This window comes from Ceratina calcarata, unplaced genomic scaffold (assembly GCF_001652005.2).
Source record: "Ceratina calcarata isolate Rehan_Ccalc_2016 unplaced genomic scaffold, ASM165200v1 scaffold449.2, whole genome shotgun sequence".
NCBI classification, from domain to species: Eukaryota; Metazoa; Arthropoda; class Insecta; order Hymenoptera; family Apidae; genus Ceratina; species Ceratina calcarata.
The window spans coordinates 967,230-981,043 of record NW_017168819.1 but is presented as its reverse complement, the minus strand read 5'-3'; the positions used below and the strand labels follow the sequence as shown (position 1 = coordinate 981,043).

Here is a 13,814-nt window from a genome sequence, read left to right as displayed (position 1 = left end):
ACGTATGATTATTTGATATTGTATTGATGTTGACAAAATCCGACCATCCCAGCGTCGAAACGGCGAACTTTTGGCAAAAAATTTCATTTTTCCTTAATTACTCCTAAACCGTTGAATCTACGGGAAAATTGTATCAGACCTTTCTTGTAAAGGACGACGAGATCTACAATTTCTGTATAAAAGTTTGTCGCTAGCATTAATAATTTACGAGTTATTGACGAAAAACGAAAAAACAGTTTTTTGCAAATTACTCGGTAACTATTGACCCTAGCGAAAAATTTTTACATGAAAATTGTAGATCTCGTCGTTCTCTACAAGAAAGGTCATATGCAATTTTTCCGTATGTCCAACGGTTTGGGAGTTATTGGCCAAAAACGAAAATGTGGAAGAAATTGAAGGGGTACCCCTTGGAAAAATCTCGGAAAAACGAAAATTTTTTTTGTTGTTTATTATTAGCAATGTTCTTCCGACGTCTGATTTCTTTTTAAAAAATGCGTTTCTAAAGTGCATAAACTTTTGGCATTGACTGTATAGCCAATACATCCTTAAAATACGATACAATTTTTTATTACGAGACATAGTTTTATAGTAAGAAACGTTGTTCTTTTGTTTTTATTTTTTAAGTGTTTTGATCATATTAGTTTATTGCATTGATCAAAAATTTGGATATTTGGATAGTCTAAGGTGGATGGAAAAGAGAAGCTGTCCGTTTCGCTGCGATATGAAGTTCCGTGGTGTTTTGTTCTCGATTGTAAAAACGTCTTCGTTTCCTTCACGTACACGTTTATGTTGTAAAGTGACGTATCGCATCGTGACTTGTAGTCGCGTAGTGACGTGACGCGCATGTCGTTGAACCTAAACGCATCAGTTATGCTTGCAGATTCGTCATCAGGAACACGGTAGTGTACAATTGCACACGAAGAAAGAGAAATTCATGTTTCTATACTTACGTCTGTCTCCATATGATCACGACTGCGTATTAGCCTGTGTCGCAATGTTGAAACATCGATTTTACACATTAGATACGTAATTTCCTCTGCGATATTATGCATTACGTTCATTTATCTGATTCACCTATTACGCTTTCTTAATCCATCGTTTTACCACAAAACGGAGTTGGTCGAGTTACACGGAAAGCCGATAGCGATGCCGCTAATCACGAAATGCCACATTCGCATTAATTTCCGTGTTAACTCCACGTGATTTACACACGACACGCATTGTAAAAATGATATTTTATTCATTCATCGTTATTGTCTCCTGTGCTCGAATTATGCAATCTATTGATAGCGAGTTTCGCTATCAGGTTTCCGAGTGTAACTAAAGAAACGTCGATCATAACATTGTTCTTGGCAAGCAAATTGAATTCTGGTTACGCAGAGTTTATTTCCTCGCTAATTAAAATCCAAGCCGGGGGAAGGAAACGCAAAAACCGCCCCCGATCGCGCGTGTTCCTCGCCGGTACGTACGCTACGCGTCCCTTCTGCGCACGCATTTGGCTCACGCAAGCGCATGCATACGTGCACGTATCGTCGTCGGGTGAAAGAGACGGAATGGGTTAGGAAAGAAGAGTTGGGTCTCGGGGAAAAGAGATGCGAAAAGAGAGAGAAGCAACGGGGTTCGCCTCCCTCGTGCTGCTGATTCTCCGTGAGGACAGTGGCCGTGACCCGAGGCCGAGGGGCCTGGGGAGGGGTCGGTGGCCCCGTGGCAGTTTAGCCACGACATCCACGCTGCTGCACCCAAGGTGGGAGAACCTCGTGGGTGTGCGGGATGGGTAGGGAGACGCTGAAACCATTTGGTGGGGGATTGAAGCTGTGCGGTAACGGAGCCTAGGAGTAGGGATAGGATCAAGCTTTAATACGTACAAATCTGTGTTGATCTCGATAAGTTTTTGATAAAAATTTCGATGATTACACACACATTTAGCACAATGTATTTGATTTATACATGTCTTGAATTTAAAGTTAGTAATAGCCTTTGAAAATCGAAAGTGAACAAGGAACCGGCTCAAGTCATTTTAGCTGAAATACTCGTTTACGTTCAAGTTGAAAGAATTTAAGAACTTGCTTAAATTCAATGAAAGTTCGAATCTTCTTCCAACCTATTTTATTCCATCGGTACTGTACAGTGAACTGCCGCCAGCTTTGTTCAATGAAAAAGCCTGGACTCTTTCGTCTCGCTTCTTCCTCTTCCTTTCCGATACCTCGCTGTACCTCTTTATCTTACGCTCGTTCACCCTCGTTTTTCGCCGGTTCTTCCTCCCCTCGAGGTAGTTGCAGCCAACGTGCAAAAGTACTGCCGGCCGGTTCCAATGGATAGAACGATATCGTCCTCTTCTAGCAAACGAGAGGCGAGCATTCGCATCGCTTCGCCTTTTTCCTTTCTCTCTCCTTTCCTCTGTTCTCTTCCTCCCTCCTCTTTTATTTTGCTCTTCTCCTCTGTCTTCGCTGAACGAGCAGAGTTTTCGCTGACCGGTTCTACAGGACGGAATGCTACCGTTCTTGCTAACGAATAGAGCGCGTACCATTAGAAACAAGAATTATCATTTTCTCTATTTTGTTCTAGTTATTAGACTTCGCTTATTTACTATTAGTAACGCTACTATCAGGTGGTGATGATAACAGAACTTTTCGTCCGGGGAACAGTAAAATCTGCGATGAACTTTTCTCTTATCCGTTCGCCAGCTTTTCGATTTCCCGCCGTCTCTTTCTACAGTTGTGCTTAACGTGCAAACGCGTCCCTGCCGGCTGGCGACGCGGTCGATACGGCGTATCGCCCCCAGTTGACCGAGCCTTACCCTTACCTTACTGAACTTTTAGACGCGTTCTTCGTTCACCGTTTCATTCCGTATCCTGCTCGTACACTTTAACGAGAAGTTGAGCTGCTGTGACCAAGGACCTTATCCTTACCATTTCACTATTTCTCATTGCCATTCTGCCTTGAATGTTTATGTAGAGAAACCGATGTAACCAGCTGACTCGAGCATGACTTTGTATACAAACTAGAAGAACATTATGCAATCTTAAGTTTGTATTTGTGGAATCGGTATCGTATTAATGTTACGATGCGTACCAAAGTTTTATGTACAACTTTCAAATTAATTTTGGCTTGCGTTACTTTCGTTTCGTCCTGTTAGGTAAAAAGAGGTCGCGAATCCGGAGTATCGCGTGACGACGCGTGTGTCGCGCAATATAGGAAATCAGCGACGTAACTTTAATACGCTCGCGATCGAGCAGCGAGCACGTTCATCGATGCATGCGAATCGAGATCTTAGGTAGCTGACCAATCCCTTCAGAGAACATTTTTACCCACCTTTGTGGTCAGTCGTTTAGGAGAGATAGTTGTAAAATATTTACATACTACCTCCTCGAAATGGAACAAAATGCGGGTTACAAAAACGTGTGCCGTAAGATGATGGAAACGAATTCGCTTTCCAACTAGAGCCGCACGGCGTCTCTTTTGATCGACGTTTTCTCCTGTGGGATTTCTAACCGGTTTCTAAACCCGCACGACCCGTTCGATTTTTGTTTTATTCCCTTTTATCGGCCGATTTGTCGGATCTAGGTGAAAAGACGTACGAGTTTCGCCGCGAGTTTTATGGCAGACGCCTTGAGCTCTCGTTTGGCCGTGTTTCGTTCGACGTCGTCCTTTTTTTGTAGGAATTTTAATGAACAACCAATAACGACTGATTCGCATAGACGTTTTCCCTGAACGTGGGATATAATTAACGCGCTTACGAGTACACCGCGTAGAGGCGATAAACAACATCGTTTGATATTTCGTGATTGATATATCCAAAGCTAGTATGCATGACGCACGTGCCATTGTTCGTGATATCGCGCGTTTGTGTGATCAATAAAATATAAATATCGTGTATGCATGTGCATATACACGAGGATCCCTGTCTCTCCGCGGTGGAAGTACTTACAGCCTCTCTAAGCATTCCCACGCCTTTTTCCCTCTTAATCTCTATCCGATGAATCACGCGATTCATTAGAAGGCTCGAGTCGCGGCTTCTTGGTGCGGCGATTAAATAATCGGGAACCGCGATTCGTGGCGGAGCAAGTGTGAAACTGTTTGTGCTAAAATCGTCGCCGATGCGGTAACGTTGCGATACCGCGTGTTCTCTGCATATACCTGATCCCTCGATATCGTTTTACGATTTAACGTGTGCCATAATATCACACGCGCGACACAATCGCATCCAGCGGGTGCTCATTTGCAAAACTCGTTAACCATGCCTACTGTTTATGACGCTTCCAGCTTTCTTATGGAACTTTGAAATATTTATCAGAATTTTGATAGCTCGTGTCTTCTGTGTTCTTAGAAGTGTACTGTTCCGTTGCTAATACCGACTTAGGATAAGTACCTCAGTCACAGCCGTAAACCGTTATGTCCAGAACCACCCATCTGCTGCGCAATCTGTTATTGTACATTCAGCAAATATGTCTTTTGCAACCAACTGACCTACGCACCGTCATTACCAAAAGACCTCCAAGAGGGATAAGACTTTCTTCCTTCATGAACAATTCTATAACCTTGCCAAAAAGGTCCCCGCAGGTACTCGCTATTTACCGGATGCTTTCCCTTCAAAACCGTTGTCGGCCACTACCACCTTAGTCATTTCCAAGTTTTCCTTTATTTATCGTTACCAGCTGTGCACATTGTCTCCCACATCATCCGTCCAAAGGGCGTCATCCTAGTTCCCATCACAGCATCTTCACAATAAAATTCCAACCGTCCAGAAATCTTGTACAATCTAAAGAATCTACATCCCCATCCCTCAATTCTTCTCAGCGAGACCGAGAGACCAAGAAAGCTCTAGGAGTTCTAGCTTGACCGTCGCACCATAAGGTCTAAAAGACTTGTAAATAAATTCAGTACGACATTGTAGTTGGGGTTTTAATTCAACAATTTTAAGACTATCAGCTGTGTCCATTCTTTTCTTGTGAATTAATCCTAAACATCATCAACTACGCAAGATTAATTTGGCGCGTAGCACCGAGGCAACGAGAGTCAACTCTCGCAATTCAGATCATGTACAATTGATGAAAAGGCAAGATTATTATCCCTGACAATAAACATTTTTTGATGAGTGCGACAATACGATAGTCAGTCAAACACTTTGCTTAGTTAATTATTGTATTATAGTACATTTGACCACAAACTTTTGGTCGGGGTTAGTAGAGAGAGGAAATGGAATAGGTTGATTCACCTCTGGACTTTCGTTTAACGAGTGACGATACGAATGAAAATGCATGGAGGAAAGCTGCACTCTCCGTTTGCACTGTCACTGCTGCGAATGCAGTGTACCTGCATCTAGGATCCCGCAATCTCCGGCGACGCTTGCCTGCATCCCCACTGCCTCTTCTGGTTACGTCACTGACCTCCAGTTAGGTGAGGTCGGGAACAGTGGCAGAGTTCAGGTCACGACTAGAAACGACTCGCTCGGTTTCCAATTCGAATCTTTTTAGTTTTCTCTGACACATAGTTGTCTATTCGCGTCAAACTTTGCGATCGTCGTGCCAAACTTGTCGGCAGAGGAGGAAAGGTGTCGATACTTGCAATGAAACTACGTCACACCTTTGATCGTGACGTAGCGCGGATGCTTTGTAGCGATTTTTACTAAATGATGCTCCGAAATAAATTAGAAAAGTGATTTATAAGGAAATGGAGAAGGTCTCGTAAAATGAAAGTAAGAATATTTACCTGTTCTGCCATTCTCTTTATGCAGAAATGTCTATATTTATATAATTATTGTTATTCATTCTTATATCATGTAGTTACTTCGTTCATGATTTAAATTGATATCGTTGCAGCGATAGTATCACGAAATTTTGTTCATGCGACGAAACAACAGTAATTAGGGGATAATAAAAGGTGCACGTGCTGCGTCGTGTCCAGTTCAGCGTTATCGACGCTGGACGGCTAATTTTAGCGGATTCTGTGCGTTCATTAGTGTAATTAAATGCAATTGAGTATTTTTCGTTATACGAGGCACTCACAGATCCCTTGGGAGTTCCGTGTCGGTACACAAGTCGGATCTCAAAAAATATGTTCAGTGACCCCGTGGACTTACGACCCGTTTTCTCATATTGTTTCAGATCGCTCCCTCGGCAAAAAAACTCTGGGGCGTAGACGAGGGCGGCTCCAAGGACGAAGGGGGTGTAAAAGGTGGTGGGATACTTCACCTGGGCGACCACCAGATGTGGAGAGACTCTACCTGGAGCACCTCAGGTTAGATTCCACTTTTACGTATAGACGTTATACCTTCTGTCCCTGTACCTGTTCGCGTCGGAGGTCAGGCTTTCCCAGTATTTGCAATATAGTTTTAAAATGCTCAGTATCGCACTTCGAATAAAACACGGGCAAACAGATTCTTGTTAATTGCCCGTAGTAGTTGCGTAATAACAGGCGTATCATCGAACGTACTTATATATATCAAGGGCAATAGAACCGAGAACATTTGGGATATGGTTCCGAGAAGGGGATAATCCGTGAACGAGATCGATAATTCATGGATGGCAGGCGTTAATACGTGCCTGGTCAATTTACGAATCTACTGGAAATCGAGCCCATCCTGTGCTGAAGGAATTTTTGGAGAAATTAGAACCCATTGTCGCGTTTCTTAATTGTTGATCATTAACAGCGGTCTATTCGTTTTCGGCTCTCGTGCAACCGGTATTTGAATAGTTATGTATCTATCTGGACCCGACTCTGGGGTCATGCATAAAAGCAGACTTTAATCTCGGGCGTTCATGTGCTTCCTGCCAATGCATCCTCGAAGCCCTTTAAACCCCTCGAAATATCGTGGTCCCTCGTCTCGTTCTTCTCGAGACACGAATTTAAGCACGGTTCTGGTCGATATGCATTCAGTCGACGCCACTCTCGTCCGATCGTTACATAATCTTAAGGGTAAGCTGGCCGTACTGTACGCATTCATTTTTTTCTCGAAAGGGAGCTGCATGCGATTAAGAAATAAACGACAGCGTTGCGCGAATCGGTCAACTAGCGGAACGCGATGCATTGCGTTTTATAATCGCATAGAAAACGCTTTTCAAGATTTATGAAAACTATAATTATATCGTAAGGATTACCGTTAGACTGCAGATTTAGACGCGAAAAGAAACTTTTCTACGAGTGCGTAAAATCTGCAATCGTGTTATCGTAATGTTATCGTATTCTTTACGTACGTTGACAGCAATCTAAAAGATATTGAACTGATTATCTCAGGTATTCGAGCATCGGGTCCTTCAACCGTATTCAATGATATCAATGATTTATGATCTGATTTCCCTATCTCTTTTCTCAGAGAGGATGATTTACGATAATTAGAGGCAAGGGATTTGTAACAATGTTGAAAATTTATTTCGTTCCGCGAGCATTCCATTTTCGAAAGAGTATGAATGAAGCTGATATATTCGCGTTATGCAGATGCCCCCGCTATTGTTCACCATCGCGAGGAGAGTCGCGACGTGTCCAAACAACCGGATAATGAGCTGATTCCGATTAATGGCGTGTCCTCTTTCATTTCAAACGAAGCGGTGTACCTCCGCCGAGTCGAATGTCCTCGACGGCTGACGTACGATTCCTTGAATGCTCGATGCGCGTTTTAGTGCCCGGTAAAATTAGGGATAAAGATGAATCATATAAAAGGCCGAGGTTGTAGCCGGTACGGTCGGACGTCACGTATCCACGGTCCACGATGCAACGGCGAGTTGCGATACCGCCGCGTGTTTCACGCCGTGCGCGCTTATTGATTGGTACAGCACGCCGAAAGAATAATACATAGGGACGACGAAAGTAGAAATACTTGTGTCTCCGCGACTTTAAACAAAATGTCAATAATCTGGATACTCCGCCGAAACAGATCTCTCCCGAACTGTTTGCTTTTAGGAAAACCACAAAGTTTCCCTTCTCTCTTCCTCTTCCTATCTCTCTTTCATTCCCCTTGCCTTACGATCAATCGATACCACCCTGGCTTCTGGTATTTTCGAGCCCGCGTACCAACTTCGCTATCTCCTTACTCCCGGAACCATTTTAAACTTCTCGTTACCCTTCTAATCCAGACGAGTCCATCTTCCTCTCGTTCGTGGGTAGAGTTAACTGTGTCAGTGGCCAGCCGAAGCGAAGATCATTCTATTGTTGCGATTATATTTTTATTTCTGGGGATAGGATTTCCATGTTAGAAGTACAGAGTAATCGCTCGTTTATTATAATTGCTGTAAGGCACATTTACGCTTGTCGGATCTCTTCCTGGTCATTTCGTAGCCGGTTGAAAATCATCAGAAATTCTCGTCAATTAAATGGATTACCGTTGTAATTGGAAGGACGAGGCGAGTGGGAAAAAAGCGGTCGAAAAGGTCGCGCGAGGTTCTTTCTCATTAAACGGCTGCGGAGCCTTAAGTCGCGTATACAGGGTTGTTGCGCGAGAGCGATGCCAGTGTGATGATGGCTGTGTGCAGCGTATATGCACGGAACACCTGATCCTCGGCGGCGGCATGTACCGGCTTCCATGTGCACGCGGGCCGAGCTTGCATGTGTGCGTTACCTCGATGGGTGCAACGCGGCTGTTGCCATGGCGACAGACGCCCGGCATCAGCGGCGGTGGGGGCAACGTCCCAATGCCCAGGGTCGTACCTACTGATCCACCCTGAGCGCCGGTATATACCAACCCCCGTGTACACACCTGGATCCGATGAAATTGCGTCACACGGAAATGTAAAATTCGTGTCATTCCTTGGAAAATATTCCGCAGACTTTCTCCTCAGCGTAAATTTTTTTCAGCCCGACACAACTTGATAAACTATTTCGGAGGGGAGACAGTTCTCTTACTGCGGTGAATACCGTTAAGGCATTTTTATGATAGAATTTGCGTTACACCTTTGCGGGTTTCTCGCCCCCTACGCCTTTTATCGATTACTAGTTGATGCGATACGAACACGATACGCTGTTTCGAGACATTGTTAACGTTCCCTTTTGGGATCGTCGAGTTTCGCTTTCGTGGGAAGATAAGCAATATTTCGTTTCCAATATACAAGGATTTTAATATTCCTTTTGATCAGTATACAAGCATAAATTGTATGCAAACAGGGTGTATTCAACTTAATGATTATCTGTATTGATTTAACTCGATCGATACTTTAATGATCGGTACAAATTGAGGGGTAGCATATTGAATACTTGTCTAACAAGCGAACATTAATAGTAATATTATGCTGAAGCCTGATAATCGAAATGAGCGTGACAGTGATTAAATATATTTCTAATATGTTCCAGATCATGCAGTCTCCCAGCCAATTTCCATGGGCACAGGTAGACGTGTGGGCGTTGGTACTGGTTATCATCATCAGACATCAGAAGTCGGAACAGTTCTCAGCCCCAGAAGCAGGTTAGCATACTTTTAAAAAATAGAAATATGCGTAAAGATCTTTGTTTACTATTTCTCGCTTCATTAATCTTTTTTTTCCAGTGAGACTGGTGGTCTTGGAGTTAAAATGGTTGAATATGTTCTTGGCTCAAGTCCCACGACACCAAAAGATCTGGAACCTAGAATGGTTTCTTTGAGATTGGTAAATATACTCATCTGTAAATACAACAGTCGACAAATTTAATGAGCGTATTTTAATATATTACATTTCTTCACAGAATACTGATGCAGACAAGAAAGAAAAAGAGAAGGGCTCGGCAAGTCCTTTTGACAGTTCGAAAGACGATAACGGACCACAAAACAATGGATTAGCATCCCAGAATGGTCTTGACGACGATAAGGGTTTCAAGTAAGTGTCAAAGTATGACTCTAAGCGAAATCGAAAGAGGATAGTACAAAAATATAAGGAGGTTCAACACTCCCCAGATTAGTTTTCGTAGGCAATTTTGGGTGTATAAGTATCCACGTTTCGCGCGAGCGATTTGAAGCAAAATGCGGCTTGATATTCTTGTATAACTATATATAATTGAGTCCAATTGGCCAGTTACAAATGTGTCACATGTTCGTGAATAATTGTTATTCCTGCGAGAAGTACGATCGTAATAGTGTTAACTGTCAAGGACGTGCATACTCTACTCTAGTTGACGGACGATGACATCATAACTTAGCCTCTTTACTCTCTGCTTGTACCATCGTTGTACGACATCTGGTGCTCGGCTTGCCTTCCATTTACCACGTCGATGTTACCGACACTTCTTGAGTAATTTATATACACTCGTATTTCTGTACTGTCTTTTTTAGTACCGCACAGTAATAACTATAATCTTGGTTTGGTAAAAATTTATTTTTACATAATTTAATGAAAGAAATTGTGCATATTTTCATATCAAAACAGTATTCGTTGTTAACATGGGAAGATGCCTAATTATAGTTGATTATCATTCTTTCACTTATAAGAATCGAATATAAATAATAATTAGGTTGTTAAACGTACTAAGCAAAATGGAAACGAACAACGGAATTTGAACAGTAGTTTTACCCCGTCTGCTTAAGAAGTCCATTATGGTAATGATGTTTGTTCATCATTGTCGGACGTCACGGTCTAGACATGCTCTTCTTTTTCATGAGCTCAAAGCTATAGGTCCGTTGACATGGACATTGCATTTTATCGTTACGTTAAATGAACCGTTACGTTGATTATCTTACAGTTACAGCGTTTTGTATGACTGATTTATACAAAAAGTGAGAACGTCAGTGCAATCATAGAACGATACAATTGATCCTTTCCTTCCTCCATACAAAACAGTTCAATTGTCCAATAGAAAGTTAAATTGAAATGTTCAAATTTATGTAATCGAACGAAACATTCTCCTTAGTTTCAGCAATTAGAACATTAGAGTAACAAGCAGGCATTTGCAATTTTATTGAGTAATGAATAATGTATCCTAAAGTTTTTCCATACACGTAGCACTGTAACTTACGGATGATTTACGTACTTCGGTTCTTATAAACATACATTCAATGAAACGATTCATATTTTCGTTTATCATCGGCGTACGCATTGTATTTCACGACGTATACAGTAAGCATCTGTCAGTCGCAATGAATCAGCGAAATGCGTGAAATGGAGCACGAAAATATGAAAAGAATTCGATTCTTCGAAGGCTATTGCATAATATCTTTTTATCTTTTTCGTGGTCCCCTTAAATCACTGTTATTTGTAACAGCATCACAGCTGCTAGTCATATCGAGATACTTTTTATACGACAATCGTAACTCCTTTATTTACTTCGCGAAAGCAGTCACTTAATATCGTATCGATATCTTTCATCTGCAGTCGTACACCCGGAAGTCGTCAACCTTCACCTGGGGAGGAAGAATTTCAGAAGAACGCCGCTGCGACTTTGGCTGTTAGCGCTGGCGGTGGCGGTGTCGTGCTGTTAAAACAAGGCGTGGATGTGGTTGGTAGCGAGGAACATTTTATGGCCGCATTCGCACCGGCTCCACCGCACCACTTGCAACATCATCAGGCACCGCCGACGCATCATCTTCAGCACCCACATTCGCATGCGGCTCAGCTCTTTGGTGCACAGGCTCCACCACCCCCGCAGGGTCCGCCGCCTTCGCAACAACAACAACAGGGACCTCCGCAGCCCCAAGACACTACCACGCACTTTGATGTACAGGTAAGTCACGATCTCCTTCCAGCTCTTTCATTCATATCGAAAGAGTAAAGAATCTAAAAGAGTTGCGTGTACGATTCTTGAAAGGCATTTCAGCGACGCGGAAAAGCAAAACAACTAAAAGTATCTTGAGTCTATATATGATCCGATCGTGCGAGCGTGAAATGACTTGTGCGGCTATGCAAGTTTCATTTATCGGTCGGTTGTTGTTCTTGGACACTGTTAGGGATTCGATGATTCCGGATTATCAGAAGGTTGTCCCAGTTTCTCGTTAGCTCGCGGTATATTTTGGCGTAACGATTAATGAATCAGGAACATACTCGTAAATTGTAGAAGCAATCGGGCCAATTCAAGCATCATACATAAATCGCGCAAAGTATCGATTATTATCACGGTCTGCTTAGTCAAGCAGTACTGCGAAGCTCGGGTATTAACTGATTAGGAACAGCTACCGTAGGTATTTACATTTCTGTTAACTTTGAACTCAATAAGAGCCGCTTTGTAACCAGAGAAGTACGTATTTGACTTTTGCGAAGCTTTGAAAAATACGCTAATGTCGTACTTGTATCGGTCCAATGATCATGGCGTAGATTTTCACGATTTCCTATTTTTTCATCAACGTCCCGCCGTTGAATACGGTGGGTGACTCCGAGCTTTTGCGGTATTCCAGAACGGTCGAGGTATTTAAAGCTCATAGATGATTTTCCACGCGAAGAGCTTCGTTAATTTAGCGATTGTCCTGTCGACTAGGAAGGTTATTTTTGAACAACAACCAGCTGATACTAACGAGCGGTCTAACCACTGAGCAACCCTCTTATACGGGTTCTCGACGGACTTCCGTCGCTTTTGAAGTTGCGTTTCATTCGAACGACTCCGTCTAGGGGGGTGAATGCACGAGTGTGTAACAATAGAACACTTTGCACGCTTTGCCAGTACTTTTTACCAACTATCTGTGAAATATTGTTCATAGAATAGCTTATGTTAATTATAGAGAGACCTAGCGTAAATTGTCACATCGTGACACGATTCTCTGTAATTAACGGGAAACAGCTTACTGATATTTTCAATAGACATTTATTGCAACCGCGACTATACCACTTGGCAAACCGGAGACGTTTACGATTTTCAATATACTAAACGAGCCTGTTTGCATTCAAGATCTAAAACGAGCGTGAACCAGGGAACGTCCGCAAAATTCTGACTGTCATTTTTTACAGCAGTAAAAAATAGACCCGTCACGTAACGAGTCACTTAACATCATGACCGAGAACTAATTTGCGGCGATCGCGTTTCGTTTCTCGTCTTTTTTTCAACGTATCATACCAGACCACCAAGTTTTTACCACTTCATCGTTCAGTTTATCGAGTTGTACCGTTAGAAGAAGATGTGATTACACTTAGCACGATTTTGAAAATAAGTTCCGCTCCAATAATTTAGCCAGACACGCTCGGCAGGCACATCCTGTCGCAAACTTGGCTTCGAGATACGAACAGCGATCGAATACCTCCGCGTTCTTGGTAACCTTCGCTATTCTCTTTATCCTTGAGAATCTAGCCTTTGAGCTAGCTAGCTGCCTTTTCTTCGACCGCTTCTCTTTATTTTGCTGGTCGAAATAGCTCCCCTCTTCTCTCCTTATCGTTTCGGATCCTCGGTAGGATCTGACGGGTTTAAAGAGACAGGCATGTAGAAGGGGAACAGAGAACGACCTCGTCCTCCGGCGCAGACAGATGTATAAATCACGGTGTGACAAGTTCTCGACATCCACTTCGAATCCTATTCAGAAAATAGAACAGGCGATATATAGGAATCCTAGCACATATTCATATTTATGCACGTGTGTGCTAGCTTGTCCCGAACGTAATATCTGGGAATGCATCAAAGTGGCTTTCGTTACGAAACCTTCTTCGTACCTTCTAACGACATCCAGCAATATCGCGTTACGTGGCAACCGGTGCTTTCAATCTGTATTGCAAACATCGTGCTCGATATCAAGGCGATCGTTCGAATACCATGTTATTACCTGTGTTAATGTATACCCTTCTGATAAGGCACATCCTCCTGGTTAAGTCTTCTACGAGTATTGCAATTGTAACGTTTGATTTAACGTTATCCTAGCGGATAACGAAGTTATCGAAGCCGAGACCGATTCGAAAGCCGACGATTCGAAATTGGAACACTCCACCGGAAGTTGAGGACAACAT

At 42.7% G+C, this 13,814-nt stretch overlaps 1 protein-coding gene across 6 annotated transcripts in view; it reads left to right on the top strand.

The window, feature by feature from the left end:
• Positions 1–13,814, top strand: part of pum (pumilio) — a 72,653-nt gene that overhangs the window by 9,258 nt on the left and 49,581 nt on the right. For all 6 annotated transcript variants that reach the window (XM_018028351.2, XM_018028352.2, XM_018028353.2 and 3 more), the window contains 5 exons: positions 6,105–6,237; positions 9,280–9,391; positions 9,473–9,572; positions 9,649–9,779; positions 11,268–11,616. In XM_018028351.2, coding sequence (XP_017883840.1) covers positions 6,105–6,237; positions 9,280–9,391; positions 9,473–9,572; positions 9,649–9,779; positions 11,268–11,616 — 825 coding nt within the window. The remainder of the gene's footprint in view (positions 1–6,104; positions 6,238–9,279; positions 9,392–9,472; positions 9,573–9,648; positions 9,780–11,267; positions 11,617–13,814) is intronic.